The sequence below is a fragment of the Entelurus aequoreus genome, linkage group LG05 (assembly GCF_033978785.1).
Source record: "Entelurus aequoreus isolate RoL-2023_Sb linkage group LG05, RoL_Eaeq_v1.1, whole genome shotgun sequence".
NCBI classification, from domain to species: Eukaryota; Metazoa; Chordata; class Actinopteri; order Syngnathiformes; family Syngnathidae; genus Entelurus; species Entelurus aequoreus.
This window is the reverse complement of record NC_084735.1, coordinates 77,966,798-77,986,797: the sequence shown is the minus strand read 5'-3', so window position 1 is coordinate 77,986,797 and position 20,000 is coordinate 77,966,798. Positions and strand designations below refer to the sequence as shown.

The following is a 20,000-nucleotide window of genomic DNA, read 5'->3' as shown; positions in this document are numbered from 1 at the left end:
AGCTTCTTACAAAATAGCAGAGAGCTACTGTCATTTAAAGGATCTTTGACAAGCTTTTTTTGCAGTAGATTCTGAGAAACAGCATAGTGCTCCCGTCATATGAAGGATCTTTTACTAGTGTTTTTGCAATAGGTTATTAAAACCAGCGAGACACTTCTGTCTTACACAGGATCTTTGACTCGTGTTTTTGGCAGTAGGTTCTTACAAAATAGCAGAGAGCTACTGTCATATAAAGGATCTTTGACAAGCTTTTTTTTTGCAGTAGATTCTGAGAAACAGCATAGTGCTCCCGTCATATGAAGGATCTTTTACTGGTGTTTTTGCAATAGGTTATTAAACCAGTGAGACACTTCTGTCTTACACAGGATCTTTGACTCGTGTTTTTTGGCAGTAGGTTCTTACAAAATAGCAGAGAGCTACTGTCATATAAAGGATCTTTGACAAGCTTTTTTTTGCAGTACATTCTGACAAACAGCATAGTGCTCCCGTCATATGAAGGATCTTTTACTAGTGTTTTTGCAATAGGTTATTAAAACCAGCGAGACACTTCTGTCTTACACAGGATCTTTGACTCATGTTTTTTTGGCAGTAGGTTCTTACAAAATAGCAGAGAGCGACTGTCGTATAAAGGATCTTTGACAAGCTTTTTATTTTGCAGTAGATTCTGAGAAACAGCATAGTGCTCCCGTCATATGAAGGATCTTTTACTAGTGTTTTTGCAATAGGTTATTAAAACCAGCGAGACACTTCTGTCTTACACAGGATCTTTGACTCATGTTTTTTGGCAGTAGGTTCTTACAAAATAGCAGAGAGCTACTGTCGTTTCAAGGATCTTTGACAAGCTTTTTTTTGCAGTAGATTCTGAGAAACAGCATAGTGCTCCCGTCATATGAAGGATCTTTTACTAGTGTTTTTGCAATAGGTTATTAAAACCAGCGAGACACTTCTGTCTTACACAGGATCTTTGACTCGTGTTTTTTGGCAGTAGGTTCTTACAAAATAGCAGAGAGCGACTGTCATATAAAGGATCTTTGACAAGCTTTTTTTTTGCAGTAGATTCTGAGAAACAGCATAGTGCTCCCGTCATATGAAGGATCTTTTACTGGTGTTTTTGCAATAGGTTATTAAAACCAGCGAGACACTTCTGTCTTACACAGGATCTTTGACTCGTGTTTTTTGGCAGGAGGTTCTTACAAAATAGCAGAGAGCTACTGTCGTTTCAAGGATCTTTGACCAGCTTTTTTGCAGTAGATTCTGAGAAACAGCATAGTGCTCCCGTCATATGAAGGATCTTTTACTAGTGTTTTTGTAATAGGTCCTTTACAGCAGATCCTTTAAACAACAGAGTGCTCCTGTCATACAGTACTATAGAGGATCTTTGACTAATGTTTTTTCAGTGTCTCCTTAAAAATTGTTAAATCATTTTAATGTAATTTTGCTGTCATTGTTTAGAGGCCCAGAACTATGAAAACATCACAGAGCGTCCCGACTGTGGACAGAACACCGTGTCCGCCTTCCAACAAAACATGGACGACCCTCACGACCATGACTTGAACCAGGAGGACCCTCGTCTACGTAAGCAGATCTTGGACCTGCAGCACGACGACAACCCCTTCCAGGACCATGAGCACAACATGGCCGAGGTTCCAGACTACGAAGAGATCGCTGAGCAGCAGGCTGACTACGTGAAAGTAGACGACGACGACGAGGTCTACCCTCCGTTGATGGAGGACTACGATGACATCGCCGGTGACGACAAGGACTATGACGACCTTGGCTAAGGCGGTGACGGCATCGACTAGTTCCGTAAAGGGCGGGACTTGTGCAAACCACGCGAGACCTCAGTGCACCTCTCTAGACCTCACTTCAGCTTACGTCCACTTATGTTTCTCATGCTTTTTCTTTGGCTTCTTTGCCACGCTTATCCCCCAAGTTAAGAGAAGAAAAACATGTTGACGGTGAGTTAGCATCACGCGGAGTCCAGGATTGAACGTGAACATTCGCCGCGAGCTAACTGCCTGTCATACATGTCATCACCGGTCAAAGGTGGTGTTTACCGTTTTTCCTCACATTTGTGGTTAACTTATTATTACACTTGTAAGATTAAAAATATGAAATGTTGCCTGTGCAGCCGATAAAGATTTGATGCTGGCCACAGCTTGACCCTGGTACAGATTATTTCTATTAAAAACACTAGTCAAAGATCTTCTATATGACAGGAGTGCTCTGCTTTTTTTAAGGAGCTACTGGCAAAAACACTAGTCAAAGATCCAAGTGTAATTATCTTCTGCAAAAACACTAGTCAAAGATCCAAGTGTAATTATCTTCTGCAAAAACACTAGTCTTAGATCCATATGACTGCATTGCTGTTTTTAGGATCTATTCTCCAAAAAACACTAGTCAAAGATTCTTTATACAACAGGAGCCCTCTGCTGGTTTTTATGATCTACTGCAAAAACACTAATCAAATAATTTCTATATGACAGAAGCGCCCTGCTGTTTTAAGGATCTACCAGCAAAAACACTAGTCAAAGATCCTCTATATGACAGGAGCACTCTGCTTTTTTAAGGAGCTACTGGAAAAAAACAATAGTCAAAGATCCAAATATAATTATTTTCTGCAAAAACACTAGTCTTATATCAATAGGATTGCATTGCTGTTTTTAGGATCTACTCGCAAAAAAAACACAAGTCAAAGATCCTCTATACAACAGGAGCCCTCTGCTGGTTTTTATGATCTACTGCAAAAACACTAATCAAATAATATCTATATGACAGGAGCACTCTATTGTTTCAAGGATCTACTACAAAAACAGAGCATGCTCTGCTCTTTTTAAGAATGTACTGCAAAAACACTAGTCAAAGATTCTCTATATGACAGAAGCGCTCTGCTGTTTTTAAGGATCTACTGGCAAAAACACTAGTCAAAGATCCAAGTGTAATTTTATTCTGCAAAAACACTAGTCTTAGATCCAAATGACTGCATTGCTGTTTTTAGGATCTATTCTCCACAAAACACTAGTCAAAGATTATTTATATAACAGGAGCCCTCTGCTGGTTTTTATGATCTACTGCAAAAACACTAATCAAATAATTTCTATATGACAGGCGCACTGTACTGTTTCAAGGATCTACCACAAAAACAGTAGTCAAAGATCCTCTATTTGGATGACAGGCTCTTTTTAAGAATGTACTGCAAAAAAACACTAATCAAAGATCCTCTATATGACAGAAGCGCCCTGCTGTTTTAAGGATCTACCAGCAAAAACACTAGTCAAAGATCCTCTATATGACAGAAGCGCTCTGCTGTTTTTAAGGATCTACTGGCAAAAACACTAGTCAAAGATCCAAGTGTAATTTTATTCTGCAAAAACACTAGTCTTAGATCCATACGACTGCATTGCTGTTTTTAGGATCTATTCTCCAAAAAACAATAGTCAAAGATTCTTTATATAACAGGAGCCCTCTGCTGGTTTTTATGATCTACTGCAAAAACACTAATCAAAGATCCTCTATATGACAGAAGTGCCCTGCTGTTTTAAGGATCTACCAGCAAAAACACTAGTCAAAGATCCTCTATATGACAGGAGCACTCTGCTTTTTTAAGGAGCTACTGGGAAAAAACAATAGTCAAAGATCCAAATATAATTATTTTCTGCAAAAACGCTAGTCTTATATCAATAGGATTGCATTGCTGTTTTTAGGATCTACTCGCAAAAAAAAACACAAGTCAAAGATCCTCTACACAACAGGAGCCCTCTGCTGGTTTTTATGCTCTACTGCTAAAACACTAATCAAATAATATCTATATGACAGGAGCACTCTATTGTTTCAAGGATCTACTACAAAAACAGAGCACGCTCTGCTCTTTTTAAGAATGTACTGCAAAAACACTAGTCAAAGATGATCTATATGACAGAAGCGCTCTGCTGTTTTTAAGGATCTACTGGCAAAAACACTAGTCAAAGATCCAAGTGTAATTTTATTCTGCAAAAACACTAGTCTTAGATCCATACGACTGCATTGCTGTTTTTAGGATCTATTCTCCAAAAAACAATAGTCAAAGATTCTTTATATAACAGGAGCCCTCTGCTGGTTTTTATGATCTACTGCAAAAACACTAATCAAAGATCCTCTATATGACAGAAGTGCCCTGCTGTTTTAAGGATCTACCAGCAAAAACACTAGTCAAAGATCCTCTATATGACAGGAGCACTCTGCTTTTTTAAGGAGCTACTGGGAAAAAACAATAGTCAAAGATCCAAATATAATTATTTTCTGCAAAAACGCTAGTCTTATATCAATAGGATTGCATTGCTGTTTTTAGGATCTACTCGCAAAAAAAAACACAAGTCAAAGATCCTCTACACAACAGGAGCCCTCTGCTGGTTTTTATGCTCTACTGCTAAAACACTAATCAAATAATATCTATATGACAGGAGCACTCTATTGTTTCAAGGATCTACTACAAAAACAGAGCACGCTCTGCTCTTTTTAAGAATGTACTGCAAAAACACTAGTCAAAGATGATCTATATGACAGAAGCGCTCTGCTGTTTTTAAGGATCTACTGGCAAAAACACTAGTCAAAGATTGAAGTATAATTTTCTTCTGCAAAAACACTAGTCTTAGATCCAAATGACTGCATTGCTGTTTTTAGGATCTATTCTCCACAAAACACTAGTCAAAGATTATTTATATAACAGGAGCCCTCTGCTGGTTTTTATGATCTACTGCAAAAACACTAATCAAATAATTTCTATATGACAGGCGCACTGTACTGTTTCAAGGATCCACCACAAAAACAGTAGTCAAAGATCCTCTATTTGGATGACAGGCTCTTTTTAAGAATGTACTGCAAAAAAACACTAATCAAAGATCCTCTTAATGACAGAAGCGCCCTGCTGTTTTAAGGATCTACCAGCAAAAACACTAGTCAAAGATCCTCTATATGACAGGAGCACTCTGCTTTTTTAAGGAGCTACTGGAAAAAAACAATAGTCAAAGATCCAAATATAATTATTTTCTGCAAAAACACTAGTCTTATATCAATAGGATTGCATTGCTGTTTTTAGGATCTACTCGCAAAAAAAACACAAGTCAAAGATCCTCTATACAACAGGAGCCCTCTGCTGGTTTTTATGATCTACTGCAAAAACACTAATCAAATAATATCTATATGACAAGAGCACTCTATTGTTTCAAGGATCTACTACAAAAACAGAGCATGCTCTGCTCTTTTTAAGAATGTACTGCAAAAAGACTAGTCAAAGATTATCTATATGACAGGAGCGCTCTGCTGTTTTTAAGGATCTACTGGCAAAAACACTAGTCAAAGATTCAAGTATAATTTTCTTCTGCAAAAACACTAGTCTTAGATCCAAATGACTGCATTGCTGTTTTTAGGATCTATTCTCCACAAAACACTAGTCAAAGATTATTTATATAACAGGAGCCCTCTGCTGGTTTTTATGATCTACTGCAAAAACACTAATCAAATAATTTCTATATGACAGGCGCACTCTACTGTTTCAAGGATCCACCACAAAAACAGTAGTCAAAGATCCTCTATTTGGATGACAGGCACGCTCTGCTCTTTTTAAGAATGTACAGCAAAAACACTAATCCAAGATCCTCTATATGACAAAAGCGCTCTGCTGTTTTTAAGGATCTACTGGCAAAATCACCAGTCAAAGATCCTCAATATGATAGAAGTACATTGCTGTTTTAAGGATCGAATGACAAACACACTAGTCAAAGGTTTTCCCAAAGGACAGGCGCGCCCTACTGTATGTATTACAAAAACAGTAGTCAAAGATCCTCTATTTAAATGACAGGCACGCTCTGCTATTTTTAAGAATGAACTGCAAAAACATTGATCAAAGATCCTCTATATGCCAGGAGCGCTCTGCTTTTTTTAAGGATCTACTGGCAAAAACACTGATCAAAGATCCACTATAGTATAGGGATGCATTGGGGTTTTTAAGGATCTACTGGCAAAAACACTGTCACCATCAAGCAGTTTGGCTTTGTTGTTGAAGCCTGTGATGGTTTTCATGCCCTTCCACACATCACGGGTGTTGTTCTGTTGGAGTTTCGCCTCAAGCTTCCTTCTGTAGGCATCTTTCCCTTCTTGCAGCTGAACTTTAAGCTGCCATTTCTTCTTTGTTATTTTTGGCGGACGGCACCATGCACAAATTACTGTAGCTCTGTAGGCCTTAAATTGACTCAGCAGCACCACCTGTCTTTGTAGAGGGACACTTGCATACTTACTCACTTGCTCTGAATGCAAGTGAGTGGATCCTGCAGGGTGGAATATTACTGCCAAAAGTTTTAACTGAAAAAAAAAATTGTTTTTGTACTTGCAAATCGTTTTTTTTACTTGCAAACAAAAAAAATTCTTACTTGCGAAACGCTTTTTTACCTGGAGAAAATTGTCTTTATTATTTATAAAAAAAAATATTATTATTACTTGCAGAATTCCTTAACTTGCAGAATTTTTTTTTTTTTTAATAGCAAATCGTTTTTTTGACCAAAGAAAATTGTTTGTTTTGCTTGAAAATTGTTGTTTTACTTGCGGAAAAAAATGTTATACTTGCGAATCGTTTTTTTTTTACATGCAGAATTGTTTATTTTCATGCAAATGTGAAGTGAAGTGAATTATATTTATATAGCGCTTTTCTCTAGTGACTCAAAGCGCTTTACATAGTGAAACCCAATATCTAAGTTACATTTAAACCAGTGTGGGTGGCACTGGGAGCAGGTGGGTAAAGTGTCTTGCCCAAGGACACAACGGCAGTGACTAGGATGGCGGAAGCGGGGATCGAACCTGGAACCCTTAAGTTGCTGGCACGGCCACTCTACCAACCGAGCTATACCGCCCAAATCATCTTTTTACTTACAGAAAATAGTTTTAAAACTTGCAAATATTTTTTTTACTCAAAAAAAAAAGAAGTTTTTTTTACTTCTTACTTGCAAATCGCTTTTTTGCCTGCAGAAAATTGTTTTTATACTTGCCAATAGCTGTACTTGCAGAAAATATTTCTTATACTTGCAAATTGTTTTTTACTCGGAGAAAAAACAATGTTTGGATCTTGTTTTGCAAATAATATATTTAATTTTTAACAGCAGAAAGTTGTCTGTATACTTGTGAATTGTCTTGTTACTTGCAGAAAATTGTTTTTATAGGTGTGAATGGTTTTTTACTTGCAGAAATCATTTATTATACTGGCAAATCGTTTTTTACGTGCAGAAAATTGTTATGATTATTTCAAATCTTTTTTTACCGGCAGAAAATAGTTTTTTCATTTTCAAAACTTTTGTGTACTTGCAGAAAACATTTTTTATACTTGAAAATCTTTTTTTCACTTGGAGAAAATATTTTTTATACTTGCAAATCTTTTTTTTTACGTTTATTTGATATATTAATGATATATGTGAGGCTCACATATATCATTAATATATCAAATAAACAATTTTGGTCCCAAAATGATCATGTCTGTAACCTTATAAATGTTCAGGTTAAAAAAAAGCCTGATCATTTGCTTTAGGATTAATCATTATACGGTCACAAAGTACATCTGGTATTCTGTATATTCCTACTACTTCCGGACAGCTTTTATTTTGGTAGGAATCCGGCGGCTGTCTGCGAGCAGTCTGTCGAGCTTCCTGCAGCCGCACGCGCCAGTGCAGCCTGAGCTCACTCGCATTCCAACGTGAGCGAGATGTGAAGCTCGGCGAGGACTTTTCCCTTCAACGCTCTCCTAAAGTGTCTCCTGGGGCTTTTTTTGTTTTATTTGGACGACCAACATGTCCAACTTGAAGGAGTCCAGCGCCTGCCCGGACGGCTACCGGGCTCTGAGCACCGGCGAGCTGCGGGAGCTTTTACAAAACGACGACAAAATGGAGCAAATCATTCGCCTCGACGAGAAGGTGCGTATCGAATTATACTCCGTTTTTCTAAAGGTTTATTTTCCTTTTTAATGGCGCATTAATGTTTCTTTTGTCATCATACAAGGCGTGCGAGAGTGTTTAAATCCGCTTACATGCTTCGGCGATTGTCTGCGTGGCGAGTGGTGGGATTTATAATACATTAAAGCCCAATTAACGATTTAATTAGTAGCGCCTATAAGCGATTATAAATATACTATATCTATATATATAATATAATTTGTATTTAAAGGTAGCATAATCACTGGGAGCCCCAATGTTGTCGTGTTGCCCCCCCCTGCACCCAGTTTCTGTATAGAGAACCCCGCTTGAAACCTCCCCCATTTTGCGGTTGTCTTTATTTATTTATTTTTCCTCTTCAGCAATCACACTAAGCTTCTTCAGACATAATTATTGTCTTATATTCTCCAATTCGGCGTTAATTGATATAAATGTGGACCCACCTTTTAGGCAGAAATGGCAACTTTACCGCAAGTCGCCCTATGGAAATAAAACGCATGAATGTCCCTCGGACCTGTTTAATTCGAAGTAAAAGTGCACTTCCTCGACCGTGTGTCACGTTTTTTTGCGCGTATGCCAAGTTGAAGAGTAATATTAAAAGTGTTGGGGAGGGTAAATGGTTTATTTTGAATGGAGGCGGCTGAGCAGCGTGGAGGTTTGGTGTAATTTACAACCGGGGGGTTTGTCAATGGAGTTCCGCACGCATTGCGGTACATGCCGCTGGGTGTTTGAGACGTCGAGGTAACCTTTTGTCCTGCTCACTAATGCATATCACAGACCCGCTGTGAGGATTAAGTTGATTAGTTCTAATGATTTACTGTTGCAGCCTGCTTACATGCACTACTCACTTGTTCCGGGGGTCAGGTTTCCAGTCAAATGATGTTGCATTCAATGCTAATGCAGGGCTTTCTCATACTCTCTAATGTTAAAACAGAATATATATGTTTCCACTGGTCAAAGATCCCCTATATCAGTGGTTCTCAACCTTTTTTCAGTGATGTACCCCCTTGTGAAAATGTTTTCAATTCAAGTACCCCCTAATCAGAGCTAAGCATTTTTGGTTGAAAAAAAGAGATAAAGAAGTAAAATACAGCACTATGTCATCAGTTTCTGATTTATTAAATTGTATAACAGTGCAAAATATTGCTCATTTGTTGTGGTCTTTCTTGAACTATTTGGAAAAAAGGATATACAAATAACTAAAAACTTGTAAAAATAAAAATAAACAAGTGATTCAATTATAAATAAAGATTTCTACACATGGAAGTAATCATCAACATAAAGTGCCCTCTTTGGGGATTGTAATAGAAACATTCGAAGCATTTCTTCACAAAAAAATAAATCTTTAACATCAATATTTATGGAACATGTCCACAAAAAATCCAGCTGTCAACACTGAATATTGCATTGTTGCATTTATTTTCACAGTTCTTTTTGACAGACATTTAAAAAAAATCTCACGTACCCCTTGGCATACCTTCAAGTACCCCCAGGGGTACGCGTACCCCCATTTAAGAACCACTGCCCTATATGACAGAGACACTTTATTTTTGAGGACTAAATATATTCTAAAAGATTGCTGCTGTTTTAAGCACCTGCTGCAAAATTGCCAGGTCCTCTATATCAGTGTTTTTCAACCACTGTGCCGTGAGATACAGTCTGGTGTGCCGTGGGAGATTATCTAATTTCACCTATTTGGGTTAAAAATATTTTTTGCAAACCGCTAATTATAGTCTGCAAATAATGTGCCGTTGTTGAGTGTCGGTGCTGTCTAGATCTCGGCAGAGTAACTGTGTAATACTCTTCCATATCAGGAGGTGGCAGCCGTAGCGAATTGCTTTGTAGATGTCGGAAACACGTCGTGTGAGACGACAATGGTTTGTCGTGATCATAATATGCAGGCGACAGTGGGAGGCAGTGTGCAGGTAAAAAGGTATCTAATGCTTAAACCAAAAATAAACAAAAGGCATTAAAGCTTATAGGGAAGGCTATGCCGGACGAAGCTAAAACTGAAATGGCTACAAAGTAAACAAAAACAGAATGCTGGACGACAGCAAAGACTTACTGTGGAGCAGAGACGGCGTCCACAATGTACATCCGAACACGACATGACAATCGACAATGTCCCCACAAAGAAGGATAAAAACAACTGAAATATTCTTGATTGCTAAAACAAAGTAGATGCGGGGAATATCACTCAAAGGAAGACATGAAACTGCTACAGGAAAATACCCCAAAAAAAACAAAAACAAAACAAAAATAGAAGCGCAAGGCAAGAATTAAAACACTATGCACAGGAAAACAGCAAAAAAGTCCAAATAAGTCAGGGTGTGATGTGACAGGTGGTGACAGTACACCTACTTTGAGACAAGACCTATGGTGATGCATGCTTGGTTATGCTTTAAAGGTTATGGTTACGGTTTAAAGTCATATCCAACAATTGCGACAACGACTTTTTACTGTCTACTGAGTTTCATTTTTTAATGATTTCTGCTGGTTGTGTGCCTCCGCATTTTTTTCAAAGCAAAAAATGTGCCTTGGCTCAAAAAAGGTTGAAAAACACTGCTCTATATGATGAGAGCGCTCTGTTGTTTCTGAGGACTTGCCATCAAAAATGCTGGCCAAAGATCTTCTATATGACAGGAACCCTTTGCTGTTTTGAGGGCTTAACTGAATAAATGCATGTCAAAGATCTCGATATGACAGGACAGGGCTGCTCTGCTGTTTTTTAAAGACCTGCTTCAAAATCACCAGTCAACAATTTTATATTGAATTTAAGCGCCTTGCTGTTTTTAAGGACTCACTGACAAAAACACTAATCAAATATCCTCTATATCAGTGGTCCCCAACCACCGGGCCACGGTTTTTATTTTTTATTAAATCAACATAAAAAACACAATATATACATTATACATCAATATAGATCAATACAGTCTGCAGGGATACAGTCCGTAAGCACACATGATTGTATTTCTTTATGACAAAAAAATTTTTTATTTTTATTTTTTATTAAATCAACATAAAAAGCACAATATATACATTATATATCCATATAGATCAATACAGTCTGCAGGGATACAGTCCATAAGCACACATGATTGTATTTCTTTATGACAAAATCAAAAATAAAAATACCATAATCTAACCTGCAACAAAATCCTAAATCAACTATTTTCTACTAGATTGGAACACTGCTGTTTGTCAGGATCTACTGCCAAAAACACAAGTCAAAGATCCTTTATATGACAGAGCGTTCTGCTTTTTTTTTTAAGGACTTAAAGAAGAAATGCTAGTCAAAGATCTTCTATATGACAGGACACAACTGCTATGCTGTTTTAAAGACCTGCTGCCAAATCCTGTGTCAAAGATTTTCAATGAGAGGAGCGCTCTGCTAATTATTAAGGACCTACTGCCAAAAACACAAGTCAATTATCCTCTATCATAGGAGCGATTTGCTGTGTTTGAGGATTTACTGAAGAAATGCTGGTCAAAGATCCTCTATATGACATGACGCGACTGCTGTGCTGTTTTAAAGACCTGCTGCCAAATCCTGCGTCAAATATTTTCTATGTGAGAGGAACGCTCTGCGTTGTTTGAGGATTTACTGAAGAAATGCTAGTCAAAGATCCTCTATATGACAAGACAGGACTTTCTCTACTGTTTTTAAGCATCTGCTGCAAAACCCAGAGTCTAAGATCCTCTATATCAGTGGTCCCCAACCTTTTTGTAGCTGCGGACCGGTCAACGCTTGAAAATTTGTCCCACGGACCGGGGGGGAGAGGGGAGTATTTAATTTTTTACTTTTTTTCATAAAGAAATACAATTATGTGTGCTTACGGACTGTATCCCTGCAGACTTTATTGATCTATATTGATATATAATGTATATATTGTGTTTTTTATGTTAATTTAATAAAAAAAATTTAAAACAATTTTTTTTTTTTATTTCTTGTGCGGCCCGGTGGTTGGGGACCACTGCTCTATATCACAGGAACCCTTTGCTGTTTTTGAGGACTTACTGAAAAAAATCCTAGTCAAAGATCCTCTATATGACTGGAGTGCTCTGCTATTTTTGAGGACCTACTGCATAAACGCTAGGGAGCACTCTGCTGTTGGTAAGAACCACAAAAGTGCTAGTCGAGGAATCACGGTACATTCTGGTCCCGCCGACCAACAGTTGAATAATACTTGTCTAGAAAAGCGCATTTATTTATTTGTTATTATTATTGTTGTTGTTGTTGTTGTTATTATTAGTATTACATAGATACAAATGTATAAGTAGAGTCATGGCAAGCCAAGTTGGTACTGTGCAGTGGAAAAGGGACATTTTATAAGCATGCAACACAGATGTAACCACGTGTTAGGAATGGTGGGCTTGTGGCTTTGGCTGACAGACCACAAACACACACACACACACACACACACACACACACACACACACATATGGTACACTCACACAAAATAATTTACATGTACATTTTTCTGGGGCATGTCCAGCTGCTGCTGGGGGAACTCTGACAAGTCAGCAGGATCATCCTCCGGTGACTAAATTCACTTGACAGCCGTCACACAATTCATTTTTTTTATTTTTTTTCATGAACCTCAACGTCTGTGGTCAACATTTATTGGAATCCTTCTCCTCCCAGCCGAGCGTCAAATGTCACACCCTTTTGTGAGGAAACGCCGCACAGGCTTTCCAAGAGTAAACGTACCATGATGACCTCTTAACACAGTGTGTCCTTAAATAAACACAGCCTCTGTGTTGGGCAGGGATCTCCAACTGGTGGCCGTGGGCCAAACCTGGTGCAAGAATGACGTCAGAACGCACCGAGAGTTCAGTTCAAACATGGTTTTGACCCACATTTTTGTAGCAGTTCTCGGGGCATTGAATCCATCGCAACTGGACTGTGAAGGTTGTCTTAGAAGTCCTTTGGCCTCATCAGTTCATGCTGAGACTCGCTCTGTCCTATCTAGTCTTTTAGGACAACCTGAACAGGACAGTTGTGTTCGATTCAATGCCCTGAGAATGGATGAATGAATCATCACAGGCACTTTTGTAGCAGAATCTGAAAAGCAGCACAGCTCTCTGAAAATCTATAAATGGTTTATACTTATAAATTAAGTTTTTTTTTGCAGTAGGTCTCTAAGAACAGAAGAGCACAGGTGTCAAACTCAATGCTCGGAAGCCAAATCTGCCCAACTACACCATTCTAATGTGGTCCGTCACATGATTTTATTGTGACCCGACATATTTTATTTGTTCTGCCATATGATTTTATGTGGTCTGCCATATCGTTTTATTGTGGCCTGTCGTGCATTTTGTTGTGGACCGCCGCATAATTTTATTGTAGACAACTGCATCATTTTATTTGGTCCGCCATATCATTTTGTTGTAGACCACAGCATAATTTTAATGTAGACCACTACGTCATTCTAATGTGACCCACCACAGCATTTTTTTGTGGCTTTCCACATCATTTTATGTTGGCCCGCATCATTTTAATTGGTTTGCCATGTCATTTGGTTGTGGCACGTCTTATCATTTTATTGTAAACCGCCACATCATTTTAAAGTTGCCAGCTGCATCTTTTTAATGTGGCCATCTACATATTTTTATGTGGCCCACTACATCAATTTATATGGCCTGCGAAAGGCTGGAAATAAATAGCACCTTCCGGCTAAATGTACTTTATTTGTTCTGTCAATTTTGACAGAGAAATGTTGCCCATGCAATTGCATATGCTCTAGTCCACCTATAGGCCTACTGAAACCCACTACTACCGACCACGCAGTCTGATAGTTTATATATCAATGATGAAATCTTAACATTGCAAAACATGCCAATACGGCTGGGTTAGATTAGTAAAGTGCAATTTTAAATTTCCCGCGAAATATTCTGCTGAAAACGTCTCGGTATGATGACGTTTGCGCGTGACGTCACGGATTGTGCGGACATATTGGGACACCATTGTGGCCAGCTATTAAGTCGTCTGTTTTCATCGCAAAAATTCACAGTATTCTGGACATCTGTGTTGGTGAATCTTTTGCAATTTGTTTAATGAACAATGAAGACAGCAAAGAAGAAAGCTGTAGGTGGGAAGCGGTGTATTAGCGGCTGGCTGCAGCAACACAACTAGGAGGACTTTGAGTTGGATAGCAGACGCGCTACCGTGAGTACGCAGCTTTGGCTTCCAAACATTTGATCGCTTGCCCGTATGTGCGTGCCGCTACGTGCATGTCACGTACGTAACTTTGGGGAAATATATGTGCTGTATGAACTTTACGGAGGTGAACGGTACTTTGGGCTGTGGGATTGAGTGTGTTGTGCGGGTGTTTGAGTTGTATTGGTGGGTTGTATGGACGGGAGGGGGGAGGTGTTTGTTATGCGGATTAATTTGTGGCATATTAAATATAAACCTGGTTGTGTTGTGGCTAATAGAGTATATACTGTATATGTCTTGTGTTTATTTACTGTTTTAGTCATTCCCAGCTGAATATCAGGTCCCACCAGCCTCTCACAGCATCTTCCCTATATCTTACCTAGCTGAATCGCTTCCACTGCCCTCCAATCCTTCACTCTCACTTTCCTCATCCACAAATCTTTCTTCCTCGCTCAAATTAATGGGGTAATCGTCGCATTCTCGGTCCGAATCGCTCTCGCTGCTGGTGGCCATGATTGAAAACAATGTGCAGATGTGAGGAGCTCTACAACCTGTGACGTCACGCTACTTCCGGTACAGGCAAGGCTTTTTTATCAGCGACCAAAAGTTGCGAACTTTATCGTCGATGTTCTCTACTAAATCCTTTCAGCAAAAATATGGCAATATCGCGAAATGATCAAGTATGACACATAGAATGGATCTGCTATCCCCGTTTAAATAAGAAAATCTAATTTCAGTGGCCTTTAATATTATCCTATGTACCAAGCTTTTTTTTTTTGGCTATCAAAAATAAACATTTAAATATGTGCTTGTCATTTTGACTTAAGATTTCAAGCAAGTTCTCATCAATCTGTAAAAAGTATAATAAACATAAACTGTTGTCTTTTCAAATTGTGTAACATGGCTATCATACGTTGATATTCATATACAAACCCCGTTTCCATATGAGTTGGGAAATTGTGTTAGATATACACTACCGTTCAAAAGTTTGGGGTCACCCAAACAATTTTGTGGAATAGCCTTCATTTCTAAGAACAAGAATAGACTGTCGAGTTTCAGATGAAAGTTCTCTTTTTCTGGCCATTTTGAGCGTTTAATTGACCCCACAAATGTGATGCTCCAGAAACTCAATCTGCTCAAAGGAAGGTCAGTTTTGTAGCTTCTGTAACGAGCTAAACTGTTTTCAGATGTGTGAACATGATTGCACAAGGGTTTTCTAATCATCAATTAGCCTTCTGAGCCAATGAGCAAACACATTGTACCATTAGAACACTGGAGTGATAGTTGCTGGAAATGGGCCTCTATACACCTATGTAGATATTGCACCAAAAACCAGACATTTACAGCTAGAATAGTCATTTACCACATTAGCAATGTATAGAGTGTATTTCTTTAAAGTTAAGACTAGTTTAAAGTTATCTTCATTGAAAAGTACAGTGCTTTTCCTTCAAAAATAAGGACATTTCGATGTGACCCCAAACTTTTGAACGGTAGTGTAAGTATAAACGGAATACAATGATTTGCAAATCCTTTTCAACCCATATTCAATTGAATGCACTACAAAGACAAGTAACTGTGTTACATGGCCTTTCCTTTTAACAACACTCAGTAAACGTTTGGGAACTGAGGAGACACATTTTTTAAGCTTCTCAGGTGGAATTATTTCCCATTCTTGCTTGATGTACAGCTTAAGTTGTTCAACAGTCCGAGGGTCTCCGTTGTGGTATTTTAGGCTTCATAATGCCCCACACATTTTCAATGGGAGACAGGTCTGGAATACAGGCAGGCCAGTCTAGTATCCGCACTCTTACTATGAAGCCACGTTGATGTAACACGTGGCTTGGCATTGTCTTGCTGAAATAAGCAGGGGCGTCCATGGTAACGTTGCTTGGATGGCAACATATGTTGCTCCAAAACCTGTATGTACCTTTCAGCATTAATTGCGCCTTCACAGATGTGTAAGTTACCCATGTCTTGGGCACTAACACACCCCCATACCATCACAGATGCTGGCTTTTCAACTTTGCGCCTATAACATTCCGGATGGTTATTTTCCTCTTTGGTCCGGAGGACACAACGTCCACAGTTTCCAAATCAATTTGAAATGTGGACTCGTCAGACCACAGAACACTTTTCCACTTTGTATCAGTCCATCTTAGATGAGCTCAGGCCCAGCGAAGCCGACGGCGTTTCTGGGTGTTGTTGATAAACTGTTTTCGCCTTGCCTAGGAGAGTTTTAACTTGCACTTACAGATGTAGCGACCAGCTGTAGTTACTGACAGTGGGTTTCTGAAGTGTTCCTGAGCCCATGTGGTGATATCCTTTACACACTGATGTCGCTTGTTGATGCAGTACAGCCTGAGGGATCGAAGGTCACGGGCTTAGCTGCTTACGTGCAGTGATTTCTCCAGATTCTCTGAACCCTTTGATGATATTACGGACCGTAGATGGTGAAATCCCTAAATTCCTTGCTATAGCTGGTTGAGAAAGGTTTTTCTTAAACTGTTCAACAATTTGCTCACGCATTTGTTGACAAAGTGGTGACCCTCGCCCCATCCTTGTTTGTGAATGACTGAGCATTTCATGGAATCTACTTTTATACCCAATCATGGCACCCACCGGTTCCCAATTTGCCTGTTCACCTGTGGGATGTTCCAAATAAGTGTTTGATGAGCATTCCTCAACTTTACCAGTATTTATTGCCACCTTTCCCAACTTCTTTGTCACATGTTGCTGGCATCAAATTCTAAAGTTAATGATTATTTGCAAAAAAAAAAGTTTATCAGTTTGAACATCAAATATGTTGTCTTTGTAGCATATTCAACTGAATATGGGTTGAATATGATTTGCAAATCATTGTATTCCGTTTATATTTACATCTAACACAATTTCCCAATTCATATGGAAACGGGGTTTGTATATTCACTGTTACATGTGGTTCTCTGAGGGCAGCCGTAAGTGCGACTTGGCCCTTAATTAGTTTCACACCACTGGCAGAGGATTTTGGCAGTAGGTTCTTAATGCAATTAGAACCCGACTGCGATGTCTGTTCAAAATTTGGGAACAACCTACATTTTTGTAGCAGATTCCTACAAAAAGCGGAATAATGTTATCATAATGAAGACCGTTGACTAGCTTTTTTGCAGTCCTTTTAAAAACAAATGGTTTTGTTTGTATAAATTATTCTGTCTAGCTTTTGTGGTAATTCCAAACTTTTTCCAGCCTGGTCTACATTCCTAAAAATTTAAGGGTGCAGGGACCACTTTTTTGTACTCCCTCGTCCCAGGAAGAATGCTTTGCGGAAATCTTTTATTTATAGATCTTTATCACTCTGGAATAACCTGCCTCGAATTCTCACCAGCATTGAAAGTAAACAGGTTTTTAAAAAGAGAGTAATATTTTATCTGAGTTTTTAAATTAGTTTGCTCGTTGATGATTTGTTTGGTTTTATATTGTGTAGTTATATTTATATGGTAATTATTATTTTGTGACTGTAAATTGTTTGCTTGTTTTTTATTGATGCTTTTATTTTTTTCTGTATATTGTGTAGTTATAATTATATGCTTTTACTTGTAATTGTATTGAATTGTGGACCCCAGGAAGACTAGTGGGTTGTTGAGGCAACCAGCTAATGGGGATCCTTAATAAAAATCCAAAAATCCAAATCACTTTGATACATTTTGGACATTTATAATTCTAAAAGTAATTTAGGTCTATATATGCTAAACTATCTGAACAAAACATCCACATCTTAGCATTACTATCGATAACAAAGCAAATTCGTATATTATCTGCTCTAACCCCCTTGAGTTATTTAACTTATTGTCATTGTTCTTTACTAATATTATTATTATCCGCCAACTAAAACCCTTATAAGGGTGTTCGCTAAATCAAAAACCTACCAGTGCTCGTTCCATTTTTCTTCGTTTTTGTGTGTAATGTTCTAATCAGTAACATATTTATTTAGTCTTTAGTACAGGCATGGGCAAATTACGGCCCGCGGGCCTCATGCGGCCTGTTAAACTTTTCATCTCTGCATGCCGGACGTCTCCAAATTAATTTTTTAAACCTTTACCATCAAATTTGGAGCCACCAATACAATGTGCATTGCATTTTTCGAATTACCGTAAGTCTTGAACTACAGAGACTATTCCAATGGCTAGAATCTGCGCTTTTGAGTAATTTACAGGTTATTACGGAAGTCTACGTCACATCATTCTCCAAGCAGACGAGGCACGAAGCAAAGTGGGCAGGGTTTGTTTACAACAGCCAACCTGGGACGTGAGTGTCAGGGAGGGACACCGAAGCTTATTTCTACAACAAGGTTCTGTTCTGTGGAAAAGTTATATTACATGGGTTATTATTATATAGATCTGTGGGTGTTTTTTTGTCCTTTGTGTTCATGTTTTTTCGTGTTTGTTGCATAATTGTTGCATTTTGCTTTATTGTAAAAGATTGATCTCGAGGCGATCGTCTAGGAGGTAAAGAGGATAGACGTTCATATGTTCTTAATATTCAGTGTTTTATCATTCATAGTTAATATTACAAATCCCACATTATTTATTTTCATGTACATTCTTTTATTCAGCGAAAAGGCTGTAAAATTCCATTCTGTTTTGGAGGTGGTTTGTCAGAATATTTTTAGCCATTTATAAGTCTTATTGTGAGTGTTTGTATTGTGTTTAGCGTTTACCCTTTTCTACGGAATTTTAGGAATTTATTTCACTAATGCTGTACAACATACACATGTTTGAAGTGTTCCTTAAAAAAGGAACAAAGCACACATTCAGCAAAATGTGTGACACTTTTTACAGCTAAAACATTGTGTCAAAAAATATTAGACACAGACAAACTCAGTGTCATGTAAAAAAAAATCAGAAATAAACGAATAAGACCGATAAATATTGTCACACTATCAGTCAGTCACTCCTCTGTTACACAGCAATATCCTGCTGTTGTCGTGTGTGTGTGTGTGTGTGTGTGTGTGTGTGTGTGTGTGTGTGTGTGTGTGTGTGTGTGTGTGTGTGTGTCTGTGTGTCGAGCATCACAACACACAAACCTACCCCCAGACACATTTTTACTGACCAATGTGGCCCCCAAGTCAAATATATGCCCAAGCCTGCTTTAGAATGTATCGTGGGGCCAATACAAAACAAGCTGCGAGCCGCACATTGGACACTCCTGACTTGACCCCTGTAGTAAAGTTGTGAAGTAAATAATACAAAATAAAATGGGAATAATAATAATAGAGAAGGGAAAAGTCTGACTCGCGGTCCTTAGCTTTCTAAAGATGTGACTCAGAACAATTTAAGTTGAACAGCCCTGAGCTGTTCTTTAAACTGCTTGTATGGAATCAAGCTTATACACAGTATCCAGCGCAGTCTACTGTACATTTCCTCAGTGACACTTTTCCTGCTCATTTGCTATCACCAGAAGTCACAAAAACCCCCTAAAGCAGACCTGGGCAAATTAAGGCCCGTTGAGCTTTTCAATCTGGCCCGCCGGACATTCCCAAATAATTTTTTTTAGATCTTTAAGATGGAAAGTGTAGCTGCCATTATGATGTGCAGTGATGTTTTCTAATGACCATATCTTCAACTATACTATTTCAATGCTTGGAATCTGTGCTTTTGTATGATATACTAGTTACTATGGTCATCTAATTAGGTACTATGGTCATCTAATTAGTTACTATGGTAATGTAAGTGACAGCAGCTCAGGCGAGGCACCAAGCAATGTGGGTGGGGAGCGTTTCCACAGAGTGTTTCCAAAGCCTGAAATGTGGGTGTCAGGGACAGACGTGGAAGGAGATTTTTATAACAAAGTTCTAAAGCTTAGTGATATATCACATATATCAGATTGTAGGTGGGGTTTTTTACCCTTCATGTTCA

The 20,000-nt window shown here is 38.5% G+C and overlaps 2 protein-coding genes across 2 annotated transcripts in view; both read left to right on the top strand.

Moving 5' to 3' along the window:
• Positions 1-2,188, top strand: part of LOC133651074 (aquaporin-11-like) — a 29,860-nt gene extending 27,672 nt beyond the window's left edge. Inside the window, exon 5 of the mRNA XM_062048997.1 lies at positions 1,453-2,188. Within this exon, the coding sequence (XP_061904981.1) occupies positions 1,453-1,781 (329 nt within the window). The 3' untranslated portion in view covers positions 1,782-2,188. The remainder of the gene's footprint in view (positions 1-1,452) is intronic.
• A 5,447-nt stretch (positions 2,189-7,635) lies between these two features.
• The window catches only part of vps37d (VPS37D subunit of ESCRT-I), a 61,303-nt gene continuing 48,938 nt past the window's right edge, over positions 7,636-20,000 (top strand). The window contains exon 1 of the mRNA XM_062048998.1: positions 7,636-7,931. Coding sequence (XP_061904982.1) covers positions 7,809-7,931 — 123 coding nt within the window. The 5' untranslated portion in view covers positions 7,636-7,808. The remainder of the gene's footprint in view (positions 7,932-20,000) is intronic.